Here is a 27,952-nt window from a genome sequence, read left to right as displayed (position 1 = left end):
TACATGTTATCAATTGGAATGTGGGTTGAATGGAATGCACATGCTTTATCAGTTGGAATGTCTGTCAAAATATAGAAACACAAAAACAATATTGAGACATTGAAGTTGTACTTGAGCCCCACCTAAGGTACAGACTGATTTAGTATTGGTGGATAATATGTGTACAAAAAATAAAAAAGTTTAGAACTTATTAGAATTATCTTGAAGGTGTAAACCAATCAGTTGATCTAATGGAAAAACTACTGTATACAAACCATTTTCCATGTATTAAATTGTCTATGCTTTTGTGAGATTAGGTTTATGTAGTATAATATGCCTGTCTTCAAAAAAAAAAACACATTTAAATCAATGCCAGCATACAGCCTAAACGAGGACTAATTCCTCACTGACTCTCTGCCTTCCCGGAGTCCTTCTCCTTTCCGGTCTCAGAGTCATTGTTCTGTGCTGCTGTTCCCTACTGGGCCACAGTCACGCCATCACCCCCTGCCTCAGGGACCACCTCTACTGCCTCTGGCCCCTCTGTACTGGGGCAGCATCATCCACCTTCTTCACCGCCTCACTGGTGAGAGACTGGAAGCCACTGTTGTCATGTGGCGGGGACAGGGAGCCCAAATCCACTGTTGCCTTTTCCAACTCTGAACTGACTACTGAAGTGGTCTCTACCTCCTCTGGCATTGGTCCTGGGACAGGGACTGGCTCCGTCTCCAGGGCTGTTGGTGTGGGGATCTCCTCTTTTGCTGCTACCCTAGTCTGAGTAGAGTGTGAGGAAGATACCTCCTCTAAACTGGAAGGTGTGCTTTCCTCTTGGCTAAAAGCTGTTGGTGCCAGTGCCTCCTGATGAATTGGTTTTAAAGATTCCTCCTCTTTGCTTAAGGGTACACTATCCTTCTGGCTTGAGGGTGAAACTTCTGCCACTGCCTCCAGTACAGCCACCTCCACAGCTAGCTCGCTGTCCTCTCCCTGCACTGCATTCTCAATCTCCCGTATGGCACTCTCGATGGCTGACGCTGTGCTCTCAGGGTCGTGTAAAAAGCTCTTCGCCTCTGGGGACTTCATCGCACACTCAGCTTCCTGGGGTACATCTGAGATTTTGGTCTGTACCTCTGGGGCCTCACTCAAGATTGTCGCCGGCTCACCTTCTAGGACAGAGCCATTGGTTAGGGCAGGGGATGGAATGTTCTCTGGCTGGACTGGAGGAGGAGGGGCCTTTCTCTTTCCTTTCAGACTGGTTCCATTAACTTTGGCTGGTTCCTGGTGGACACTCTCTGGAGATGAGGCATCGGTGTTCTGGTCCACTCCCTCCTCCTCAGGGATGCTGTCCACCATGGGGATGTCCAGATAGGACTCATTGACCAGGATGGGAGAGCCATCCAGCTGGATCATAGAGACTACCTGCTTCATCCTGCGCCTCCTCTGGGCCGCCCCTCCTGTGCTGTCCCCAGTCTCCTCCCTGTCCACCTCTTCCTGTCCTGTCCCATACTCCCCAGCCCAGTCGATGGCAGGGTTATCCCCCAGCAGGTGGAGGTTGGGATCACTGCTGGTCAGAACTATGCTGTCCCTGTAAAGGTTGTGTCTTCTCTGGACTGCTGCCTCCTTGACAGCTACAGTAAGAGGGAAGAAGAGAGAGAGAGACATTAAGACATTGTACACAGACCACGGGAGCAGCAGAAGCTTTTAACACGGCCTGGAGTTGCCCTACTGAGGTCACCTTGGTAAGGAAGAACTCTGGGCCCTAGCTATAGCACATGAGTACTATTCCATGCACTGAATACATAACTCATTCAAATAGTATAGTCGCGACTATGGGATGTTAAATTCAAATCTTCCCATCACTAAGCCAATAGAACACCAATAATCAATGAAAACTTTGCAAATCAACTTGGAGGTACACAACTCCCCCCCTCTCGTCAGGAGCCGTTTGTCCGTTAACAAGAACCCCATACCGTTTTTATTTTATTAACCTTTTGCAATACAAGTAAACCGTTTAAATTCCCCCAAATAAGCATACATTTTTAAAATGTTCACACATTTAGTCAAATTTTGTGTTTCAAAATGTAAATTTTTGTATGTTTTGTACAAATACTTTTATCCATTTCATCCATAGCCACTGGTTATGAACATGTCGGTTATTCGGTAGCAGGAAGAGAGAATCTAGCTACGTATTCTATTCTGTGCTCTTTTTCTGATTTATACGTTGAACCCTAACTCGCTGAGGTGGGTTACAAGGAAGTGAACCAGTTGCCTTTATGAATAGTGTGAGACAGGACGTTTTATTTGTATTTTTTATTTCACCTTTATTTAACCAGATAGGCCAGTTGAGAACAAGTTCTCATACAACTGCGACCTGGCCAAGATAAGAAAAGCAGTGCGACAATAAACAAGAGCTACACATTGACTGTACAACAAAAGTACAGTCAATAACACAATAGAAAAATCTATATACAATGTGTGCAAATGGAGTAAGGAGGTAAGACAAATAAGCCATAGTAGCGAAGTAAATACAATTTAGCAAATTAACACTGGAGTGATAGATGTGCAGATGATGATGTGCAAGTAGAAATACTGGTGTGCAAAAGAGCAAAACAAGTAAATAAAAACAATATGGAATGAGGTAGGAGGTTGGATGGGCTATTTACAGATGGGCTGTGTACAGCTGTAGCGATCGGTAAGCTGCTCAGATAGCTGATGCTTAAAGTTAGTGAGGGAGATTTAAGTCTCCAACTAAAGCGATTTTTGCAATTCATTCCAGTCATTGGCAGCAGAGAACTGGAAGGAAAGGCAGCCAAAGGAGGTGTTGGCTTTGGGGATGACCAGTGAGATATACCTGCTGGAGCTCGTGCTACGGGTGGGTGTTAGGGTGACCAGTGAGCTGAGAAGGCGGAGCTTTACCTAGCAAAGACTTAGATGACCTGGAGCCAGTGGGTCTGGCGACGAATATGTAGCGAGGGCCAGCCGACAAGAGCATAGAGGTCGCAGTGGTGGGTAGTATATGGGGCTTTGGTGACAAAACAGATGGCACTGTGATAGACTGCATCCAGTTTGCTGAGTAGAGTGTTGGAGGCTATTTTGTAAATGACGTCGCCGAAGTCGAGGATCAGTAGGATAGTCAGTTTTACGAGGGTATGTTTGGCGGCGTGAGTGAAGGAGGCTTTGTTGCGAAATAGGTAGCTGATTCTAGATTTAATTTTGGATTGGAGATGCTTAATATGAGTCTGGAAGGAGAGTTTACAGTCTAGCCAGACACCTAGGTATTTGTAGTTGTTCACATATTTTAAGTCAAAACTGTCCAGAGTAGTGATGCTAGTCGGGCAGGCGGGTGCGGGCAGCGATCGGTTGAAGAGCATGCGTTTAGTTTTACTGGCGTTTAAGAGCAGTTGGAGGCCACGGAACGAGTGTTGTATGGCATTGAAGCTCGTTGAGGTTTGTTAAGTGTCCAAAGGGCCAGAGGTATATAGAATGGTGTCATCTGCGTAGAGGTGGATCAAGGAATCACCCGCATCAAAAGCGACATTGATATATACACAGAAAAGAGTCGGCCCGAGAATTGAACCCTGTGGTACCCCCAAAGAGACTGCCAGAGGTCCGGACAACAGGCCCTCCGATTTGACACACTGAACTCGGAGAAGTAGTTGGTGAACCAGGCGAGGCAGTCATTTGAGAAACCAAGGCTGTTGAGTCTGCCAATAAGAATACGGTGATTGACAGAGTCGAAAGCCTTGACCAGGTCGATGAAGACGGCTGCACAGTAGTCTTTTATCAATGGCGGTTATGATATCGTTTAGTACCTTGAGCGTGGCTGAGGTTCACCCGTGACCAGCTCGGAAACCAGATTGCACAGCGGAGAAGGTACAGTGGGATTCGAAATGGTCAGTGATCTGTTTAACTGCGCTTTCGAAGACTTTGGAAAGGCAGGGCAGGATGGATTTAGGTCTATAACAGTTTGGGTCTAGAGTGTCACCCCCTTTGAAGAGGGGGATGACCGTGTCAGCTTTCCAATCTTTAGGAATCTCGGACGATACGAAAGAGGTTGAACAGACTAGTAATAGGGGTTGCAACAATGGCGGCAGATAATTTTAGAAAGAGGGTCCAGATTGTCTAGCCCAACTGATTTGTACAGGTCCGGGTTTTGCGGCTCTTTCAGAACATCTGCTATCTGGATTTGGGTGAAGGAGAAGCTGGGGAGGCTTGGGCAAGTATCTGCGGGGTGTGCTGAGCGGTTGGCCGGGGTTGGGGTAGCAAGGAGGAAAGCATGGCCAGCCGTAGAGAAATGCTTATTGAAATTCTCGATTATCGTGGACGGAGACAGAAGTAGAAAATGAATTCTACTCCAAGCAAAAACCTAACAGTCAGTACTCAACTAGACAGGACCTGAAGTCCCACATTCAGCAACTTTAACCTCTTGCATCTCATGAGAACATTGCAGTAGGAAAACAGGAATGGAGTCCAGCTGATGAAAGCTTATTGTGAACGCAGTCACTTCGGAGTGGCTCCCTGTGTTGTTGCGTAACCTCACCACATGGGGTCGGCTCAGTTGCCTTAGAGTTTTTGGGAACAGGAATGATGGTAGTCAGCATGAAACATTAGGGCATTTTAGATAGGGAGAGGCTGAAATGTCTGAAGACACCAGCTAGCTGGTCTGTGCATGCTCCGAGGTCGCGCCCCGGAATACAGCCTTAGGATTGTTGATCCATTTAAAAAATATATATAATAATAATAATTTCATGTCGACATCAGAGAGCGAGATCATCCAGTCCTCCAGGACAGTGGGGGCCCTCTTGCAAGGCTCTGCATAAAAAAAGCATTCAGTTCGTCTGGTAGAGGCATCGTTAGGCAGTCCAGGGCTGGGTTCTCTTTTATAATTCATAACTGCTTGTACGCAGTCCTAGCAATGACCCTAGCCTCAGGGTTAGCTGCTAAAGCCCCATATGTGGTGGCTCTGTCCATTAGCTTGGCGCGTATCTAAGTGTTCATCCAGGGCTTTTGTTTGGGAAAGCAGCAAACTTTAAACGTTGTCGATGCACTTTCTTCTGAAGCCGGTGACGAAGGTCGTAAACTTGTCAATGTTATTGGCGAAGTCATATTTCAGTCCTTACTAGCAAAGCAGTCTTGTAGCCTAGCCTCTGCTTCATCCAACCATTTCTCTATCGAGCACATCACGGGATATCAAATTAATTTGATTCATTCACATTTGTTTTTGTGCAATATTCCAAATGCCTGTGTTGCAAGAATCACTTTTGTATTTTCAGTTTTTCCGAGTGATTATGTTCGCTTGTTCTCATGCTGTCTTTTTGGTCTCATCTCCTTCACTCCTTCTGTGCACCTTCCTATTTACAACAGAGATCTAAATATAATGACGATATGATCATGTCTCACCCTAACAATGGGAGTAGTCTCAAAGGCGGGCGACAAGCTTAGGTCCAAAATAAGCCCATAGGGCATATTTTAGACATTTTGGCTAGAGTGAAACCTCTTGCATCGCCTCTTCTCTGTTCACACACACACACCCCCCCCAAGCCCTTCTCCCTGTCACTCACAGCAACAAAGTTGAGAGATCACTTCTTCCTCTCTGACAAGTGGTTTCAACTCCCTACCTGCATTTGAGGTTTGGTCCAACAGAATGAGTCATATGGACACAGAAATACAGAGACATTATTTTACTGTAGAGGAGAAGTTAAGCATTATCCCAGGTTTCTGGGATAATGGTGTTGATGTGAGCCATTACCAACCTTTCAAAGCACTTCATGGCTACGGACGTGAGTGCTACGGGTCTGTAGTCGTTTAGGCAGGTTGCCTTTGTGTTCTTGGGCACAGGGACTAGACTAGCGGCAGCTCTACCCTTTAGCTCAGTGCGAATGTTGCCTGTAATCCATGGCTTCTGGTATGTACGTCCTCGATGCACTTATTGATAAAGCCAGTGACTATGGGATCCTTATCACATCTGGGTACAGCTCTGTTCCAAGAAGTCACATGTACTGGTCACTTGACAGTGATGTACACAATGAGAGCATTTCAGATGCAATGCGGAGAAATTGCTTTGATTAAATAATGGCCTTCGTTCATGTGGTTGACAACACAAAGATCACTGACGACCCATTTTTTTAAGGTTCACCTTCTCAGAGCTCAATCAGTCATACAAAGTCATGCCATTTCAGGAATGGCTGTCAGTGGATGAAAGCATGATCCGATACTATGGCCGACATGGATGTAAGCAATTAATAAGAGGTAAACCAATCCGTTTTGGTTACAAGCTATGGAGCCTTGCCTCATACAGTGGTTACATGTATCACATGGAGCCATATGGTGGATCCCACACTCTCCTCCCTGAGACTGGGTTGGGTGGAGGACCCAGTGTCGTTCTCGGTCTTGCAGAGCAATCTCAGGTGCCTCAAGGTTGCATGTTCCTTCATGACAACATCTTCACTTCGCTAGGCACTCCTCGATGAAATGACAATAAGAGGATATGGGAGCTCTGGAACGATGAGGCAAAATCATCTGATGTCCCATTCAAGCCACAGAAGGACTTCATGAAGTTACCCTGGGGAACCTCTGAGGTTCTGACCCAAGGAGGCAAGTTGCTGGTCCGTTGGAAAGACAATAACATTGTCACAGTGGCAACAAACGGAGGAGAAATACAATGAGACCTCTTTCAAAGGCACGTCGCGACATCTCTTGACAAAGTCCCACAACCAAAATACATTAACTGATACAATGAGCACAGGGGAGGTGTTGACCTTCACGACCTACAGGTTTCAAAATACCATTTCTCCATCAGGTCTAAGAAGTGGTGGTGGCCCATCTTTGCATGGTCTCTCAACAGTGCACTCAAACAAACATTTATTTTACAGAGATGTTATGGGAGGGACCATCGACCTGCTCACCTTCTCACGGATAGTGGCACAGTCTCTTGTGAAAAAGTTTGGCAGGAAACCACTGAGCCACAGAAAAAGATCTCTACTGGCTACTACTGTTGAAGATCAGGCAAGACATGACAAAGCTTCTCACTGGCCAATCAACACGATGCACCGGTTCCAGAGATGTCGTCATTGTGACAAACGCACTACCTATGCATGTGAGAAATGCAAAGCGCCACTGCACATTGAGTGCTTCAAGAAATACCATGGACAGTAGAAAAGGAGATAAGGGTTGGACAAGCCAATAAAAGAAAACATAGAAAAGTCGAAGGGTGAAGAGAAGCAGTACAGCAGACTCTAGGAAGAAAAAAGTTGACGAAAAAGACAAATCAAAATGACTGCAATGTTTTGGGGGAAAAAGGTAAATTGATTCACTGTTGCACTAAAATGTCACAATGACAATGTTACAATGAATATTGCACTAAAGTACAAGTTCAAATGTTACAATAAAGTTACAATATTAATGATCCAATACATGTTGCACTAAAGTAACAATGTTACAATCTATGTTACAATAAAGTAACAATGTTGAAATATGTTGGTTGTTTTTTTTTGTCTTTGCTCTCAGTATTCGTATCGGTGTTGCATAAGGGTTTTTGATATGTAAAAAAGTTACACAAGAATGTGATGGGGCATTATAGTGGCAAAGCTTGGGACTACCAGTGACAGAGTTTTACATGTGTTAATAACTGGGCTGGAATATATAAACATTTGGATGACTGCATAGGAGAAATATGTTAATTCAATATACATCACATTATCCCACCGGTCACTATCCCAACACTTTTTCACCTAATTTTCCATGAAATAAGGTTACTAATGACACATGATTTGGATATTTTCATGTCTGGAAAAAATGTGGGATTAAATGGGTTAAAGTAATGATGGACTTCATTTATCTTTGCTTATTTGAGCTGCTCTTGCCATAATATGGACTTGGTCTTTTACCAAATCTTCTGTATCCCCACCCCTACCATGTCACAACACAACTGATTGGCTCAAACGCATTGCGGAAAGAAATTCCACAAATACATTTTTATCAAGGCACACTTGTTAATTAAAATGCATTCCAGGTGACTACCTCATGAAGCTGGTTGAGAGAATGCCAAGAGTGTGCAAAGCTGTCATCAAGGCAAAGGGTGGCTACTTTGAAGAATCTCAAATATATTTTGATTTGTTTAACACTTTTTGGGTTACTACATGATTCCATAGTAATGTCTTCACTATTATTCTACAACGTAGAAAATAGTAAAAATAAAGAAAAACCCTTGAATGAGAAGGTGTGTCTAAACTCTGGACTGGTACTGTATGAGTGACCAACACACCACCTGTTGTTATGTTGGGTACCTACTGACCAAAAAGGATGTTAATACATCTTTTTCCACAATGACATATATTGCTAAAATAAAAAGGTTTAAAGAATTACAGGCAGGCACCACATACATTACGACAAGAAAAAAAGCTCACTCGAACAAGCCTAATGTCTTTTAAGTATAAAAGCAAAGCCTACTTTCATATTGAAAGGTAGTGCAGTGGGATAAAGTCTTCGTGTGGGGTGGGAAAAATGTGATACATTGCCTTGTATACTGTCACATTGTGGGAGCAATAATTAAGCTGTTTGAGAAGATTTGAATCCTAATCCTGCCTATACATTGTTTAAAGTACAATAGACCAACATAACTACTGTAGTAGGCCAAAGCAGTGTGGTGGAAAACCTTGGCAGAGCATAGGTCAAGTAGGCAGTGTGGTGCTCATGTGAATTCAGACCAATGCCTGCTTCTCAATTAAAACCTTGTTTTTGTGTTTATTAATAAGAGAAGGATACATCTGAGTCCCCAATAGCCTTTTCCTACTATTGACCAGGGCCCATAGTAATGCACTACAAAGGGAATAACGTGCCATTAAGGACACAGCCACTGTTTAAGCTGTGAGACTCACCCATCATGATGTCCTTCATGACAGAGTGCAGCACCACCTCCTCAAAGATGTTCTCCACCAGGATGAAACGAGAAAAGTCCTCGAAGATCAGCTCCTGGAAACGAGGCAGCTCCTGGCCACCAGAGGAAAAAGTATGAGAACCCAGAAGGAATCACTCACCTCAGGAGAGACAGGCAAAGATAGAACAACTTATCACAATGAATGACAAAGAGAATGCCATTGCATGGAAGTGTAATGTCAGTTTCACACAGTACATTGGGTGCGTTCGTAAATTCACTCTGATTTCAGAGCACTCTCCTGTGCGCCAGAGCGCAGAATAACTGATGGTTTTACAAATGCGCCGCATCCATTGACTATGACCAGTGTCAGTAAAAAAAGATATGTTTAATTGTTATCAACACGCCAGATAGCATGAAAACAGCCTAACCAGCTCTGCTAGGGAAAGTAAAATGGTCAGAGTGAGGTGTTCTCACATTTGTGTTTGGAAGTAGCTAGGCAACTTTAGCCAGTTAGCTTGGGTGCTTGACTGCTGTAGTGAGGTCATAACGCTCTGATCCACCCTACTCCTCGGCCAGAGCGTCCAGTGTGCGCTTCGAGAGCGAAACGCTATGAATCTACTAATGGACAATCTGACAACACTCTGAATTTACAAACGCCCAGAGTGCACTCTAGCACTCCAGAGTGAATTTACAAACGCACTCATAATGTATGAATTTGACCCAACAGTGTCAGTCTAGTCACACCGTCTAGTTTGACTGAGAATGTGAACAGGGTTCCAACAGACGGTGTATAGCTGATGGACTTACAGAGGATATGGAGGGAGTGAGCTGCTTCAGCATGTAAGGGATGAAGATCTGAAGAAGAGCCTCTCTGAAGAACCTCTTCCGGACTGTGCTGCTGTCATAGTCAAATTTCTGAGGAGAGGGGGGGACAGAAATGAGGGAAACAAAAGTCAGAAGAGATCGGGAATCACCACTAGAGTATATAGTGCATCACTGAGAAAGGCCTCAGAGCTAAAACGTCAACAAACAAATCCCCTCTTGGTTTCCTATAGTAGGATTTTCCATACAACAGGAAAATGAGAAAATGTGTATAGTATCAATCCTATTTCCCCACCCTTCCTCTGCCCATCACTGTGCCATGGCGGGCAGCAGGGCCAACCCTCTCCCGTGTCTTACCTTGATGACCCGGTCCTGGCAGCGTTGGATGTTCTTACAGAGCCCCTCTGGCCCCTGGTCCTCCAGACTTTGGTGGAGGATCTGTTCAAACGTGTACACTGCATCGTCCATTTGCTGCACAGACAAACATTTGTTTAGAATAGGGAATAGCTTTGTGGCAAGTTGGATAAGATATTCAAAATATATATAGTAAACATAACAGCAACATTCACACAAGATACTTGCATAATTTCCAAAAATATAGCCAGGGGGGTGAATCTTCCCCAACAATTCCTTCGTAAGTGTAGCGTTACAGAATATAAAATCTTTCTACTGTATACTAGTGGAATACTGTCCAATACAACCCCTCCTTTCATTCTACACAAAGTATGCTCCGAACACTGACGGAAGATTTGAGCTACTGTATATCTGAATTATATACAGAATCTTAGATGCAAAGCAATGTTAAACGCTCCATTTTGTTACTCGCTATGACCTTGAGAAGTCTGACTCCCAGCAGCTTCTGGCCACTACAAAGAGGGCAGACTACGTGTTTCACAATGGAGGACACGCTGGGTGGTGAATACAAGGCTCCAGGATCGCTCTCCCTAAACCTACAGCCTGTCAATAGAGACCAGGCAGCCAATGACAGCCAACCAAAACCCCACCACTCGCTGACCAGAATGTGCTTGTTCTCCAACCACAACAATGAAGAACGCCCTGTAGATCTGAGGACCTCAGACAAAACAGCACAACCACCCACCACAGAGACCTGCAGACTGCATCCTTTCAGCAGTCACCAGCAGGAACTCAAAAGGAGACATGAGCACTTATTGAATCAGTACCATATTCTGAGGACTAGTTGTAAAATACTGTGTGTGTGATAGTTAGAGCTATCAGCAGTAAGATGCTGTGTCACGTTTTGCAGCATGTAATAAGGTGTAGGGCGACAGACTAGTATCCTGTGCAGGTGGTGTACTTGTACATAGAGCTGCCCCACGTTACAGAAACATGAGATCACCTACTACCCTATGGGGCATTCTGGTTGGGACAAGGCTTCATATTGTGTAGGAGTAGTTTTACCTCTCTCATGAGAATCTGTGCTCTCTGGACAAACACAGAGGGGCTGGAGACATCAAACCTCTGCTGCAGGCCATCCAGACTCAGGTCCTCTACTTTCTCATAGCAGCTCTGCATCTTCACCGGGTGGAACGCCAGCATAGAGATCTTCTCCATGTGCTGAGATGGGGGAAAATAAAAAGAGAAAGACTGGGCATTGACCTAGTATACTTACTATAGTCTCTAGAGAACACACAAAGGGTAGAATGATACAACTAGTCATTCATTTCACACGTGTCTGTATCCCAAATACAATTCTAAATGTAAAATCACTACATTGTTCTATGGAAACCTACAGTGTAAGCCGCAAACCTGAGATGCAGTTTCACTAGGCTTATAATCAGAAGCTGAGCCCTCTCACCTCTCCCACTTTCTCCTTGGTGGCGTCGTTCAGTGTGTTCTTGCTCAAGTCCACCAGCTCTCTGAAGAAGACGTCTCTGACCTGAGAGAAGCCTCGGCTGGTGGGCTCCATCAGGGCCTCCAGGATAGAGCTGATGTAGGGCTGGATACTAACTGTCAGCAGCTTCTCTGCCTTAGGCAGCACCACCGCTGTGATGGGGTGACAGAGTAGAGAGAGAATGTCAACAAAGAGTGGGCTAGGCTAGATAACTTTATAAACTGGCAGAAGTCCTACTGTCCGCTAATGTGAAAACATTGCCTTTCAATTTCAAATCACGCTGAACTTTCCACGTTACGGATTAAAATCGAGCCATATGTGGCTGTGAAAATCACCTGTCAATCTGTTGGTAAATGCCTGTGGACTCACAGGTAAACATGCAGACCAGACATGGAGGACTATGATCCACTGAAGCTAATGGAATTGACCAGTTACTGTTCCAAGTTGCCCTTATTGGGCAGAGACGTAGGATGAATTTACTCCACCAAAATTCATGACTTAATTGTTTTTCCGTATGCATATAATTATATTTTTATTTTATTTTTCTGTATGTCTTTTTGTGTTATTATTTGTTTATGAAATGTTTGCAAAATTCTGTCTGCTCTTCTCCTAGCCATAGGGAAGAGATGTCTGGGTGGGAGGGTGGGTATGGTTGTGGCTGAGAAGGTAGATGAGAAGTTGGGTGGGGTTGTGGGTAGCATGAAAAGAAAATTCCTGTATTATAAATTACTGGGTAACTATCTTTTGTTATTGTGCAGGAATAATTGAAAAAACGTCACACACACACGAGGTGGAAGGCAAAAGTGACCTTGGGTCAGTTTCTAGGACTAGGGTCAACTTCATTCTACTGTGGAGGGCTCATCCTCTTAAATATATTTCTTTATTTTGATAGAGATAGGAAAATGAAAAGGGGAGAAGAGTCGTCCACAGAACTAACAGCAGAGGTCACCGAGGGCTCACCTTTGATTTTGTTGGCAACGTGCTCCTTTGAGGTGATGATCTGGTCCATGTCTGTGCGTATGGAGGCCTCTAGAGGAGGGCGTCGGGCCTCACAGCTCTGCACCACAGCCTCGTACTGGGCCTGGGCCTGCCTCACCACCAGACCATACACCGCGTCGCAGACCTGCATGGTGACACAGAAGTAGAATACTTTATTGAACCCTTTTCCTTGCAGTCAAAAGAAATTCATCTTCTGCCTTGATCCCAGCCCTTCTGAAAGGTTGGAGATCTTCGAGTAAAGCGCACCCATCGTGTCGTACAGCGCAGGGGAACACAGGGACTCATGTCAAAACAGGAAACAGAAGCTAAGGGGTAAGATATGTTCCCGCTTGCTTGGTATAATTTATAAAGGTGTACTTGGACTGTTGGGTGAGAGATGCGACTTACTAGCATCCAGTTCCTCTGCCTGTCGTGCATTTTGCCTTTGAGTCGAGGGGAGATCAGATCCCTGAGCTCAGGGAGAAGAGTCTCCATCACCAGGTTGGCCAGAATCTACAGGAGGGATACACAACACAGAGGTGGATTCATGTGTTATAGATGACAACTAGAAAACACCATTTACTTGAAGCTTGCTTCAGCTGTCCAAAAGTATTTGTATGAGACCCAACAGCCATATTTCCATAGTGATACGAAATTCGTAGTCTTATTCACCAGAATCTGGGTGCACTGCATGCTCCACAATTTGTATGACCTACAGTCAGAGCCCTGGCCTGGTCAGCAAAATAACCATCAGTATGACACTGCAACCCCAGAGTGAACAGCAACAGGAAGCATACAGGGATGAATGCCAAATGGTATCCTATACAGTGCACCACTTTTGACCAAGGCCCATAGCGCACTACATAGGGAACAGCATATCATTAGGGATGCACAGTCCAGCTGCGAGTTGATGTCACTATGGACCCTGCCCTGGTGACACAATCCTGTAGGCATGAACTCACTGGGCCCTGGCCCTCTGTTGGACAGCAGTATGGGAGGCAGACAGGGCAGAGAGTGGTGTCACTGTGTGTGTGTGCGTTCGCACTATAACCAAACAAACAGTGGAATTCATTCATAGCGCCCTATAACAACACCAATGAGACACATACAGATCAGACCAGCACATGTGACAGACTGTCATTCGCTGTGGCATGCTGACCTGTGAGGGGATCCCACACATCATCTCCCAGGTGCCATACTGCCCGCGGGCTTGGCGGTAGAGCCTCACTGCGTCTGTGAAGGCCGGAGTCTGCACCTGGCTCTCCTCTGATAAACCTATGGGATAACCACAGAGGAGCGGTGTTGTTAGTGTACGAGAAACAACAGAGTAAGCGTTGGTTTTAATACTTTCTAAATTCACATTGTACAAGTTTAGCATTTAAATCACAACAATCTCAGAGAAAATATTGGTTACACTTTCTACAAAGTACATACATAGAAAAATGCTTTCTAAAATATTTTGGAGGCTAAAACATGCTTGAAAATGGAGTTCCATTCCTAGTTTGTTGCACTTTGCCCAGAAAGAGAAGTGTATGTAGACCAAGGGTCACCGTCTTAATCTGGACAGCAGAGTAGGAGGCTATTCCTTAAAAGGAAACAGTCTAATAGAGTGAGATTGCAGAGTGACCACACACACACACAGAGAACAGTCTAATAGAGTGAGATTGCAGAGTGACCACACACACAGAGAACAGTCACCCTCTAGTGGCAGCAGGGACTAGCCTGCCTTTTAGAGTTATTTATCAGAGCATTGCCATGGCAACCCAGGGAGAATCCACAGTAACCATTTTAAAGGAAGTAAGAACTTTTGTCTTCCCTAAAAATGTCCCAATCATTTCCGAATACTGAAGTAGCTACAACCCGTAATGGCTTAATGATTGTGAAACAGCTTCTATCACCAGGCCATCAGACTGTTGAACAGCCATGACTAGCCGGCTACCTGCCCGGTACACTGCACCTTGAAACTAATTCCCAATGTACAGTATATAGTCTGAAGGCTGGTCACCTTATGTTCTGTTTATATACAGTTAACTCACTGTGGATATACACTGCAAATTCGGAACATATTCAAACGTCTTGACTTTTCCCACATTTTGTTACGTTATAGCCTTATTCTAAAATGTATTGAAATCCCCCCCCCATCAAATCTACACACACCACCCCATAATGACAAATCAAAAACCGGTATTGATTTTTTTGCTAAAAATAAATCACTTATTTGCATAAGTATTCAGAGCCTTTGCTACAGGTTCACCTTCCAACAGGACAATGACCCTAAGCACACAGCCAAGACAACGCAGGAGTGGCTTCAGGACAAGTCTCTGAATGTCCTTGAGTGGCCCAGCCAGAGCCCGGACTTCAACCCGATCAAACATCTCTGGAGAGACCTGAAAATAGCTGTGCAGCGGCACTCCTCCAACCAACCTGACAGAGCTTGAGAGGATCTGCAGAGAAGAATGGGAGAAACTCCCCAAATACAGGTGTGCCAAGCTTGTAGGGTCCTACACAAGAAGACTCGAGGCTGTAAAAGGTGATTCAACAAAGTATTGAGTAAATGGTCTGAATACTTATGTAAATGTGATGTTTATTTTTAATACATTTGCAAACATTTCTTAAACTGTTTTTTGGGGGTATTGTTTATTTTAGAACAAGGCTGTAATGTAACAAAATGTGTTAAAGTCAAAGGGTCTGAATACACTGTATTTACACTTTATTCTCTACATAGCTCATTCTATTGCACGGTTGGCGCTAGTAACATAAGCAGTTTGCTGCACCTGTCATAACACCTGCAAATCTGTGTAGACAACAAATAAACTGATCTAAGCAGGTGGTGTGAACTCTATCCATTAGGGTCTAATGGATAGAGTTCACACCACCTATTCCCCTAATGGATAGAGTTCAAATCACACCACCTGCTCCCCCTAATGGATAGAGTTCAAATCACACCACCTGCTCCCCCTAATGGATAGAGTTCAAATCACACCTTCTGCTCCCCCTAATGGATAGAGTTCAAATCACACCACCTGCTCCCCCTAATGGATAGAGTTCAAATCACACCACCTGCTCCCCCTAATGGATAGAGTTCAAATCACACCACCTACTCCCCCTAATGGATAGAGTTCAAATCACACCTTCTGCTCCCCCTAATGGATAGAGTTCAAATCACACCACCTGCTCCCCCTAATGGATAGAGTTCAAATCACACCACCTACTCCCCCTAATGGATAGAGTTCAAATCACACCTTCTGCTCCCCCTAATGGATAGAGTTCAAATCACACCACCTACACCTACTTGTGCGAAATGACGACACTAGATGACTAAATAGACCCAGAAAAGAACGATGAATGTTTTTTTCTCCCATTTCAGTTGACTAAAATGAGACTATACAAAATTGTGTGACACTAAAATCTGACTAATAAGTGGACTGGACAAGAGTTTTACGAAATTGAGAGCTTTTCAGATATAAGCAAATATTAGCAGCACATATGGGCAGAGTGTTGAAGACCAATGATGTGTACAGTCGTGGCCAAAAGTTGAGTGACACAAATATTATTTTTCACAAAGTCTGCATGATGGCAATTTGCATATACTCCAGAATGTTATGAAGAGTGATCAGATTAATTGCAAAGTCCCTCTTTGCCATGCAAATTAACTGAATCCCCCCCAAAAACATTTCCACTGCATTTCAGCCCTGCCACAAAAGGACCAGCTGACATGTCAGTGATTCTTTCGTTAACACAGGTGTGAGTGTTGACGAGGAGAAGGCTGGAGATCACTCTGTCATGCTGATTGAGTTCGAATAACAGACTGGAAGCTTCAAAAGGAGGGTGGTGCGGAGGTGACCAAGAACCCAATGATCACTCTGACAGAGCTTTAGAGTTCCTCTGTAAAGATGGTAGAAACTTCCAGAAGGACAACCATCTCTGCAGCAAAAAATAAATAATTAAGTATTCAGAACCTTTGCTACAGGTTCACCTTCCAACAGGACAACGACCCTAAGTACACAGCCAAGACAACGCAGGAGTGGCTTCAGGACAAGTCTCTGAATGTCCTTGAGTGGCCCAGTCAGAGCCCGATCGGACATCTCTGGAGAGACCTGAAAATAGCTGTACAGCGACGCTCCCCATTCAACGTGACAGAGCTTGAGGCTCTGCAGAGAACGGGAAAGAACTCCCCAAATACAGGTGTGCCAAGCTTGTAGCGTCATACCCAAGAAGAATAGATGCTGTAGTCGCTGCCAGAAGGTGCTTTAACAAAGTACTGAGTAAAGGGTCTGAATAGTTATGTAAACATGATCAGTTTTTTTTATTTGTAATAAATGTACAAATATTTCCACAAAACAATGTTTGCTTTATCATTATGGGGTATTGTGTGTAGATTGATGAGGGGAAAAAACTATTTTATACATTTTTGAATAAGGCTGTAACGTAATAAAATGTGGAAAAAGTCAAGGGGTCTGAACACTATCCGAAGGTACTGTAAACCATGATGACTGACAGAGGGGCATTGTATTGAAACCCCCGCACAGCCATCTTGGCACTCCTCCATTGTAAGATTTGGAATCTATAGAAACGTATTTATTAATGTCTACATTCGTTTGACACATTTTTTCTATGAGACACCTAATGCATACTTTAAAATTATATTTTGTGAACTAAACCTCAAAAATAAACATTTCTTAAAGTAATTTTTGTTGCTGCTAATGTTAGTATCCATTACGACAAACAAAAATACATGTCATTTTGTCCTTTAAACATTGACTTGAAATACTGTAGAATGCCATTCATTCCAATGGAGGACTGGTCCTACTGGGGAGTACCAATACAGCCAACCGGTGGCTTTGAGTTCATGTGCACCCAGTGACTCAGACGTGAGCACTTGGATCAGGACTGGGACTCAGACTTTAGCCATAGGGTCTTGCGACTCGAGCACAGAGGACTTGGGGCTCTAGGTTTAGTGACTCGACTACATCACTGGGCGAAAGTCAATAGCTCCAGTTCTACTTTGGACACCAATGTGGCTGCAGCTTCTGATAATAACGTCGCTGCAACACATACTTTTATACGTCATATTTCTGCTATTATGAAGAGAAAAGGAAAAATATTTTGGTAGGACAAGGCTATATACATATAGGTTTGTGCACATGGAAGTAAGTGATTTGTTTACTATAGGTTACTGAGGCAATATAAATGTGATGTGACTAAAATTAAAGGGCATTTAGTCGACTTAAATGGCTCACTTTGTAACTAGACCAAGTCATTATTCAAATGACAACGTGACTATGACTTAATATTTTAGACAAAATGACTAAGGGCAGACTAAATTATAAAAAGTGCCAAAATGAACACTGCCATACAGAGCCATTCACACACACACTACCCAAGCCTGTGTCACATCTGGGGCATTTTAGCTAGTAGGGGTATGTCCTTATAAGGTACTGGTCAGGCTATTTCTTTTCAGACAGATTTTAAAATAGTCTGCATTGTTGTCAGAGGGACCAGCTTCAGTGCACACGTGTACGTACGGGTGTTTCGGATTCAAATAAGCTTTATTAGCATGAATGACAAATCCACTGCTGCTAAAGCGAAGTGATAACAGTAAAAAATAATAAACAATTCTAATACCATTGAAGAGCCAGAGAGGATGGGCGGGCCAGCCGAGGAAATTAATTGCCACCACATACCAGCGTTTACTGAGCCTGCAATCTAAACACGAAGCTACGCTGCCAGCAGTACGACACTGTCTGTCCACTCAGGGCCTGGCTACATGAACACTTGGTGTGCATCCCGAATGGAAGCCTATTCACTATATAGTGTACTACTTTTGACCAGGGACTACTTTTGTACTATATAGGGAATAGGGTGCCATTTGGCAATGGTCCTGAAACCTCTCCTCGGGGACCCCCAGGCGTTTCACATGTTTATTGTCTCCCTAAACTAGCTAATATGATTCCCCTCGTCAAGGGCTTGACGATTAGTTGAAATCCGGTGTGCTAGCTCTGGAATAGTTCAAATGCATGGAACGGCTTGGGGTTCCCGACGAGAGGTTTGAGAACCCCTGACATATGGGATGTGCATGTGCATGCTACAGACTGGTTCCATAACATTGTGGTCCACCTCTTTATGATGGTGGATCAGACTGGAGCTTCTACACATTGTATACATTTAGTGATGTGCTGTGTATAGGCTGGTCTGTGCCTTGGGTCATAAGGCAATTAAAAAAAAAAAAAGTGTAACCTTTATTTAAATAGGCAACTCAGTTAAGAACAAATTCTTATTTGCAATGATGGCCTACCGGGGAACAGTGCCTTGTTCTGGGGCAGAACAACAGATTTTTACCATGTCAGCTCAAGGATGATTCGATCCAGCAACCTTTCAGTTACTGGCCCAATGCTCTAACCACTAGGCTACCTACCGTTATATAAGGAGTAGCGGTGAAAAACTACCGGTAATTTACCAATGTTACCGGAATCTTCAGTAATTTTGCAAAATATATCGCAAATTTGGTCATTTATACTTGAATAACTTAAAAAAATATATACATCTGTGCCCATATGTCCAGGAGTTTAGTACATAGACCATATAGTTCCAGAAAATAACATGCTTTTTTTTTTAAATTATCTAATAAACCGCATTATTTCTCATTTCCTCTGCAACTCTTCCAACTATTGATCATTACAGGCACCTGTTAGAATCTGAAGTACCCAAAAGGGCCACTAGATGTTTTGATGGATTACACAAAATCCTTGAAAGATACCAAAACTCTGGTAGTTCTCAGGTAAACTTCTAAAGTTTCCAGTAATATACCCTCCTTTTGCAACCCTAATAAAGAGATCACAGTACTTGAAGTGCTAATCCTTAAAACGACTGAAAAGCAGATGGATAGTCAAACCCTAAACCAGGGTTTCCCGGAACTTGGTCCTCAGAACCCCAAGGGGTGCACAATATGGTTTTTGCCATAGCAATACACAGCTTACTCAAAATAATGAAAACACCTAACCATCACGCTTTGATCATTTCAATCAGCTGTGTAGTAATAGGGCTCCCGAGTGGTGCAGCGGTCTAAGGCACTGCATCTCAGTGCATCTACAGACCCTGGTACGAATCCAGGCTGTATCACAGCCGTCCGTGATTGGAAGTCATCAAAGTTAAATGAAGTCCCATAGGGCAGCGCACAATTGGCCCAGCGTCGTCCAGGTTTGGCTGGGGTAGTGCGTCATTGTAAATAAGAATTTGTTCTTAACCAACTTGCCTAGTTAATTAAAAAGGTTAAATAACAAACAAAACGAGCACAGGGAGGGATTGCCTGACTAAGCACTCCCAGTCCACAATTGGTGATGGTTTAAATAGAGTCATTATGTGACTTAATTGAGTTGTCTCCTGTTGTATAGTAGACATGCTAAATACTGCTGACAGTATCTGGGAGTTAGAGGACAGTTTGTTTTTTGACATAACTAGAAAGTTTATGCAGGGAATTTAGCATGAGCTGGCCACATGTTCTATGTTGAGAGGGAGAGAGCATGAAGGAAGGCCCCAGGGGCTTACTGTAGACCCGTTATTTAGACAAATGGAACAAGCTCTAACTCCAGAGAAAATCTGGTAAAGGAATCTTTGAGCAGGCAAGAGGTAGCTGTCATTCTTGAGATTCTCTACAGACATGACTGTTTCTTTTCTAATCCGATTTATTCCTCAATGAAAGATAACTCTGGTGGCCACGTAGAGGCTAAAGAGACTGAAGTACAGTACAGCTCTTTCTTTTTTCTGAGTTCAGGGAGCATAGATCTCATCCCAAAACACTGTCCTCACATTCACCCTGCTAAAAATAAAAAAATAAACCTCCAAAAGTATTCCTGGTCTACTCATAATACATGTATATAAAAACACGACACACTGCAATTAAAGTAAAATGTTGGTCTGCACACAATAACTAAACAAGACAGGCCCTGTGCAGACAGATACAGCAGATTTCATTTCCTTCCTGTCAATGATGCAACTGTTGGACCCAAGTTTACATGACGCCAGTTCTAAAACTGAAATATATTGAATCATGTGTATGGCATACGGTTTACGTAAGTTCGCAAATACGGAGGAAAGTAAACAGAGTGGCAGGTAGATACTCCCTCTCAGAGACTGTCTCCCCTGTCGCTATGGGGACAAAGTCTATCCCGGAAACCCAGAATCCAAATCTGTCCAATACTAGCCTGGTCCCAGATCTGTTGGTGCTGTCATTGTCAAACCAAACTATGACAGGGAGTTGGTATGATAGCACAAACAGACTGGGATGCAGGCTATTCCAATGCAACAGTCACCCGAGTTTGTCTGCTTGGACATTATAACTAACTGGATGTTACTGCAGATGTCAATGCTCAAGTGCTGGGACGGCTAATTATACTGTAGATCAGGGGTGTCAAACTCATTCCATGGAGGGCCTAGTGTCTGCTGGTTTTTGTTTTTTCCTTTCAATTAAGACAGAGTCAAGCAGGTGAGGGGAGTTCCTTACTAACCAGTGACCTTAATTCAACAATCAAGTACAAGGGAGGAGCGGAAACCCGCAGACACTCAGTGGAATGAGTTTGACACGTGCTGTAGAGGAAATGAAGCCAAAACCATAGAACTATGTATAAACTATGTAGCTATACGTCAGTCTCTGCCAGCATAGTTGCTGTGCAGCTCTACAGAGCCAACATGGGTGGCCTAATTCAAAACACTATCAATAAGACCCTAGGAGGATAGTTAACAGTCATTTCCCCATTGGAGCATAATGTACTGGAATGTAAACCTACTAGGCTCTTATATTTGACACAGACCTGTAAGGAGACAGGTAACACTTCTATCACTGTTGATCAATCTACATTTCTGCAGATAGGCTGTTGCAAGAGAAACATGATGGGACCCATCAAGAGACAGTGAGGATGGTGGGAGGACAACACAGCCTGGGTTTGGCTAGGAGGTGGTCAGCTGAAAACCATAATTCCTGGGTTCAGACAATCACTTCATCAGCAGTCAGTTCAGTGTATACTTCACTGCTACACTCCACTCCCCTGCTCAAATCTCTCTCCCTGTTTGAGTTATATCTAGTCTGGTATTAGTGCGCAGACCTGGGTTCAAATGCTATTTGAAATCTTTCAAATACTTGAGCCAGTGTTTCACCTATATTCATTAAGCAGTGGTGGCACACCGCTGCTAAATTGTTTCCACTGCTGCAAAAAAATATATGTATATATATATATATATGTTTGTCAAGACGCACTTAAATGATTAGTCGTTGGCTCAATGACTGGAAGTCTATGGGAACAGCTAACATGTCATTATGCTACCGCTAGTAGCAATGCACTACTGTTAATGGGGCTCTAAATCAACAACTTTGCTATACATATCAAAAAACTCTGAGGTCATTGATTCTAGACAAGTGTGCTCTTGCCTTCATGTATTACTCAATAACTGGCTCACCATAACACCTCGGGACCAAGGCTGGGAACCAAATAATGTAGACACTTCTGTCACTCACTGCGTTTGAACACTGCAATTAAGTTCCTTCAAGCATTCCGCAGAACCATAAAAATTGACACTTGTGTTTCAATATGGGCACAACCACAGAATGAAATAGACCACAGAATGAATGACAGGATCTTCTCGATGGGTAATATAGTGTGTCTGGGCTTGAATGTTTGTGTTGGTTTGACAGGAATACGCACCATCATTGGCATGTCTTACACAGTCCTGAAAGACTGCATGCCACTTCCGCTGTTCTTTCTCCGTCACCACACAGAAGTAGTAGTGGCGGGCAGACGGGTGCCACAGGATCAGAGGGAACTGGGTGGCACACTTCAGGAAGGGAGAGTTACCCACTTTAGCCTTTACACCTGAAACACACAATCACAACCTTTATGCACCAAGTACATTTACATGTAACAGGAATTTTGATATGGTGAAATGGTGTTGACAATGCTTCACAATAAACAAATATTCAGACACAATAATTGACAGTCTACACAACACTGCATCAAACAGTCCTGCACCAGTAGGGAAGTGATCCTTTCTGCACATGTTGTGAACCATCCACTAGCACAAAAACAGCCCTTAAGAAACAGGAACATGCCCACATTACATCAAATAACAGTGAGCTGTTCATAATGAGTGCAATACGAGGTCTCTGTTCCTCTTTAAAATTATGACATATGACATTTATGGGAGGAGTCTTAACATATGTAGGTTGGCATTTATTGTCCTGAATCTTGCCCTGGAGGCAGCTCTGCAGTCTTCACTAGCTGGCACAGCCACGAAGTCTGATGTTAACCCTAACCACACTGCTAACCCTAATCCTAAATTAAGACCAAAAAGCTAATGTTTGTTTTCATGATAAGAAATTTTGACTTATCAGCTGGCCCATCTAGCGGAAATCGCTCAGTTTTGGTGCCAGGGCAAGATTCATGACAGTAAACGTTAACCTGCGCCTCACCCCCACCCCCTTCGCTGGTTCTCAGTCCTAACATGTTCTCACCAGGCAGGCTGTTGTTGAGCAGCTCCAGGTACTGATCCATTGAAGTCAGCACTTTATACCCAGCACAGTTGATGTTTCCCTTGGGGTGAAGCCCTCTCTCATGAGACTGACGGGGAACACAAGGACAAGGCAGATTTAACGCTCTATTGCATCTTTATCCCCAAAAGTGAAACTTGTTGACAATATGACATTTATGAGAATGAGCCTTGCAGATATAATACACATCTAGAACTCCATGTACACTACAGGGATTGACACATTTTATTAGCCAATTCACTAATACTGACAAATGCACCATCATAATGTTAAACTGAGCTAAGGTGTGTGTGTGTGTGTGGGGGGGGGGGGGGGGGCAGATGGACATTTTAATGAAATCTTCCCTTACCGCTTTGTTGTCATAGTAGTTGATAGCGTAGGAGTCAGGAACGAAGAGGAATTGGTTTCTCCATTTATTGTTCTCCTCCAGAAACTGGAACAGAGCTCCAGAGAAGATGGATCTATTCTCCAGAGGAACCTGAGTGGGCCAGACAGGGGAGTCTGTAAAAACCTTCTGATGACTGGGACATCACCTCTTTGGTGGACTGGTCCATCTTCATGGACCAAGGACTGGTCTACAATTTAAAGCCTTGGAGTTCCTCTTGAAACATCAGGCATACTTACTGCATTGCCATGTGGTACTACTGTCTGATGTCTCATATGTAGTCTAGACACAGTAGTGTTGATTCATTTATCCAATCATTTGCCCATCAAGACAGTATTGTTGTTCTCAGGAAAACAGCCAACATTCCTCAAAAACCTCACGATAATAAAACTGCAATCTCTTACACAGCCTCATGTAGTTAGCATTGTCAGTGCAGCTGTAGCGCCAGACAGAATGTAGCTAACTGTTTCTCTTTACGAGAGTGTTACAGGCCTTTACAAACGGGGCAACAGGCTTAACACTGGACCCTCAGGAGACTCCTAATAAAAGAGTTATACTAGGGGCTCGATTCAAACCATAGCGCTTATGATCAGCATTAATGCGCTTACAGACTGGCTGCGGTCATCGTCAAAAGTTCTGGGAGTAGGGCGGCAGGTGGAAAACGAAAGAGGCGGCAACATTTTAAATTAGCTGAAGTCTTGAACATCCGCTACGCATAGTGGACCAATTTTTTTTATGACAACTTTCGAGCTGACAACCCGGGACCGCTGGTCTCTACACACGGTAGGCAAATATTCTTGCGGTTCAATTGCCGTTTACAGTGGCCCATGTGCAAATCGCCTTTATAGAGCGAATGAAATGTAAAGGTAATGCCCAATTGAGCCGACATGACGTTTACTGTGAATGCAGTCTCTGCTAAGGTGGGAACATTGCCTTTAAAATGTCAATCATGCTACAAAGCAGATCAGCGCTACAGATTTAAATCGAGCTCTAGGGTCCTCTACAGGGACGTCACTCGCCCTGAAGTCAAATGTGGCAGTGGCTCAAGAAGTCACAAGCTAGATTGTTGCTCCCTCCGTTCGTAGCACAGTTGACTTGATACCTGAGGGAGAGTGGCATCACACCATGGCAACTTGTACTTCACATCTGTTAAACAGAGATGGAAATATCTCAATGTTCCTTGAATGATTCTCTGTAGCCTAGCACAGAACTCTAAACTACTGTTTACTCCTCTGGCTTAAGTGGGAGTGGCAAGGACTTCTCATGCTGTAACTATTATATCTGAACACACTTCAATCTTCAGAACAAACTAAGTGGAAATCTGTTTTATATCTGTACCACTCAGATCAATTTGATATAGTGAGGCGAGTTTCTTCAGGTTCAACATAATGTGGGCAAAGTGTTCCAAATGTCAGCACTTCAGGTGTTATTCTGTCACCGTATCAGGGCAGAAACAGAGTAGAGGACAGGAGCAGAGGACAAGAGGAGTGGAGGAGAACGTGTTAGTTACCTTGCGGTGCAGTAGCTGTGGCTGGGGTCCACCTCCTCCCTCGATGTCAAAGCGGACCTTGTTGAAGAGGGCCACTGCATACTGTTGCTCATACAGACGGCTAAACTCTCCAATCACCTCGCCTGTCCTGGCTGCGGGAGGAAGGAAGGTCAGGGGTGTATTAGGGGACATGAAACACTCAATGTTGAAGATATGGAGTCATGTCAGCTCTATTCATAATATTTCTACACTTCTATCTGAATGTTCTGTAATGCTACATCCCTGAACAGACCCGAGTTGTTGCAAATCAAACGTATGACGACATTCCCTGTCAATAGTGATGTATTAGTCAGTGTATTCTTCATTCACGTGTTATGTAACAGTCTGAATGCAAAGGGTCGCCTTTTGCCGGTTACCGCGATCACTATTTACTACGCTTAATGTAAAAAAAATAATGACCACAATTCACATGGTCCTTTATCAGAATGTCCACACGGCAGTGTTTGCATTACAGAGTTAGCCTTCAGTTCAGCATTTCAATATTTAACTCCAAAATGGAGTTGACATGGCAACAAACCTGGCACACTATCAACCCGTTTGTGAAACTGAAAAGGCCTGACTTCAAAGTTACACCCCTGGACCATCAACAAACCAGTTTAGCGCTCTGTTAGTGTGACTACGGGCCATTCTGGCTTAGACATGGCTTACTTAGGTTTCTGGTGTTAAATCGGTCTGTCTACCTCAGAGAGAAAGGAATAAAGATAATCTGTTTGGTTTTTACCATCCCCTTTATTTAGAGAGAGTGGTGCTGTAAACGTAGCGTAGGGAGGAATGGTCTGCTGGCAGGGTAGAGGGAGACTGTAAACGTAGCGTAGGGAGGAATGGTCTGCTGGCAGGGTAGAGGGAGACTGTAAACGTAGCGTAGGGAGGAATGGTCTGCTGGCAGGGTAGAGGGAGACTGTAAACGTAGCGTAGGGAGGAATGGTCTGCTGGCAGGGTAGAGGGAGACTGTAAACGTAGCATAGGGAGGAATGGTCTGCTGGCAGGGTAGAGGGAGACTGTAAACGTAGCATAGGGAGGAATGGTCTGCTGGCAGGGTAGAGGGAGACTGTAAACGTAGCGTAGGGAGGAATGGTCTGCTGGCAGGGTAGAGGGAGACTGTAAACGTAGCATAGGGAGGAATGGTCTGCTGGCAGGGTAGAGGGAGACTGTAAACGTAGCATAGGGAGGAATGGTCTGCTGGCAGGGTAGAGGGAGACTGTAAACGTAGCATAGGGAGGAATGGTCTGCTGGCAGGGTAGAGGGAGACTGTAAACGTAGCGTAGGGAGGAATGGTCTGCTGGCAGGGTAGAGGGAGACTGTAAACGTAGCGTAGGGAGGAATGGTCTGCTGGCAGGGTAGAGGGAGACTGTAAACGTAGCATAGGGAGGAATGGCCTGCTGGCAGGGTAGAGGGAGACTGTAAACGTAGCGTAGGGAGGAATGGTCTGCTGGCAGGGTAGAGGGAGACTGTAAACGTAGCGTAGGGAGGAATGGCCTGCTGGCAGGGTAGAGGGAGACTGTAAACGTAGCGTAGGGAGGAATGGTCTGCTGGCAGGGTAGAGGGAGACTGTAAACGTAGCGTAGGGAGGAATGGCCTGCTGGCAGGGTAGAGGGAGACTGTAAACGTAGCGTAGGGAGGAATGGCCTGCTGGCAGGGTAGAGGGAGACTGTAAACGTAGCGTAGGGAGGAATGGTCTGCTGGCAGGGTAGAGGGAGACTGTAAACGTAGCATAGGGAGGAATGGTCTGCTGGCAGGGTAGAGGGAGACTGTAAACGTAGCGTAGGGAGGAATGACCTGCTGGCAGGGTAGAGGGAGACTGTAAACGTAGCATAGGGAGGAATGGCCTGCTGGCAGGGTAGAGGGAGACCGTAAACGTAGCGAGGAATGGTCTGCTGGCAGGGTAGAGGGAGACCGTAAACGTAGCGTAGGGAGGAATGGCCTGCTGGCAGGGTAGAGGGAGACTGTAAACGTAGCGTAGGGAGGAATGGTCTGCTGGCAGGGTAGAGGGAGACTGTAAACGTAGCATAGGGAGGAATGGTCTGCTGGCAGGGTAGAGGGAGACTGTAAACGTAGCATAGGGAGGAATGGCCTGCTGGCAGGGTAGAGGGAGACCGTAAACGTAGCGAGGAATGGTCTGCTGGCAGGGTAGAGGGAGACCGTAAACGTAGCGTAGGGAGGAATGGCCTGCTGGCAGGGTAGAGGGAGACTGTAAACGTAGCGTAGGGAGGAATGGTCTGCTGGCAGGGTAGAGGGAGACTGTAAACGTAGCGTAGGGAGGAATGGCCTGCTGGCAGGGTAGAGGGAGACTGTAAACGTAGCGTAGGGAGGAATGGTCTGCTGGCAGGGTAGAGGGAGACTGTAAACGTAGCGTAGGGAGGAATGGTCTGCTGGCAGGGTAGAGGGAGACCGTAAACGTAGCGTAGGGAGGAATGGTCTGCTGGCAGGGTAGAGGGAGACTGTAAACGTAGCGTAGGGAGGAATGGTCTGCTGGCAGGGTAGAGGGAGACTGTAAACGTAGCGTAGGGAGGAATGGTCTGCTGGCAGGGTAGAGGGAGACTGTAAACGTAGCGTAGGGAGGAATGGTCTGCTGGCAGGGTAGAGGGAGACTGTAAACGTAGCGTAGGGAGGAATGGTCTGCTGGCAGGGTAGAGGGAGACTGTAAACGTAGCGTAGGGAGGAATGGCCTGCTGGCAGGGTAGAGGGAGACTGTAAACGTAGCGTAGGGAGGAATGGCCTGCTGGCAGGGTAGAGGGAGACTGTAAACGTAGCGTAGGGAGGAATGGTCTGCTGGCAGGGTAGAGGGAGACTGTAAACGTAGCGTAGGGAGGAATGGTCTGCTGGCAGGGTAGAGGGAGACTGTAAACGTAGCGTAGGGAGGAATGGTCTGCTGGCAGGTTAGAGGGAGACTGTAAACGTAGCGTAGGGAGGAATGGCCTGCTGGCAGGGTAGAGGGAGACTGTAAACGTAGCATAGGGAGGAATGGTCTGCTGGCAGGGTAG

The 27,952-nt window shown here is 44.7% G+C and overlaps 2 protein-coding genes across 3 annotated transcripts in view; one reads left to right on the top strand and one right to left on the bottom strand.

The window, feature by feature from the left end:
- Nucleotides 1-364: 364 nt before the first annotated feature.
- LOC139545033 (protein Niban 2-like) overlaps nucleotides 365-27,952 on the bottom strand; it is a 35,832-nt gene continuing 8,244 nt past the window's right edge. Inside the window, exons 2-14 of the mRNA XM_071352383.1 lie at nucleotides 24,933-25,063; nucleotides 23,387-23,515; nucleotides 23,002-23,107; nucleotides 22,196-22,363; nucleotides 13,660-13,775; nucleotides 12,909-13,013; nucleotides 12,483-12,645; nucleotides 11,487-11,674; nucleotides 11,090-11,245; nucleotides 10,028-10,141; nucleotides 9,656-9,763; nucleotides 8,850-8,961; nucleotides 365-1,601 (exon numbers count right to left, since the gene is read on the bottom strand). Of these exons, the coding sequence (XP_071208484.1) occupies nucleotides 502-1,601; nucleotides 8,850-8,961; nucleotides 9,656-9,763; nucleotides 10,028-10,141; nucleotides 11,090-11,245; nucleotides 11,487-11,674; nucleotides 12,483-12,645; nucleotides 12,909-13,013; nucleotides 13,660-13,775; nucleotides 22,196-22,363; nucleotides 23,002-23,107; nucleotides 23,387-23,515; nucleotides 24,933-25,063 (2,696 nt within the window). The 3' untranslated portion in view covers nucleotides 365-501. The remainder of the gene's footprint in view (nucleotides 1,602-8,849; nucleotides 8,962-9,655; nucleotides 9,764-10,027; nucleotides 10,142-11,089; nucleotides 11,246-11,486; nucleotides 11,675-12,482; nucleotides 12,646-12,908; nucleotides 13,014-13,659; nucleotides 13,776-22,195; nucleotides 22,364-23,001; nucleotides 23,108-23,386; nucleotides 23,516-24,932; nucleotides 25,064-27,952) is intronic.
- The window catches only part of LOC139545034 (syntaxin-binding protein 1-like), a 44,480-nt gene continuing 40,624 nt past the window's right edge, over nucleotides 24,097-27,952 (top strand). For both annotated transcript variants that reach the window (XM_071352388.1, XM_071352386.1), the window contains exon 1: nucleotides 24,097-24,205. The gene's annotated coding sequence lies outside the window, so the exon portion shown is untranslated. The remainder of the gene's footprint in view (nucleotides 24,206-27,952) is intronic.

This window comes from Salvelinus alpinus, chromosome 19, assembly GCF_045679555.1.
Source record: "Salvelinus alpinus chromosome 19, SLU_Salpinus.1, whole genome shotgun sequence".
NCBI lineage: Eukaryota > Metazoa > Chordata > Actinopteri > Salmoniformes > Salmonidae > Salvelinus > Salvelinus alpinus.
This window is presented reverse-complemented; position numbering and strand designations above follow the sequence as displayed.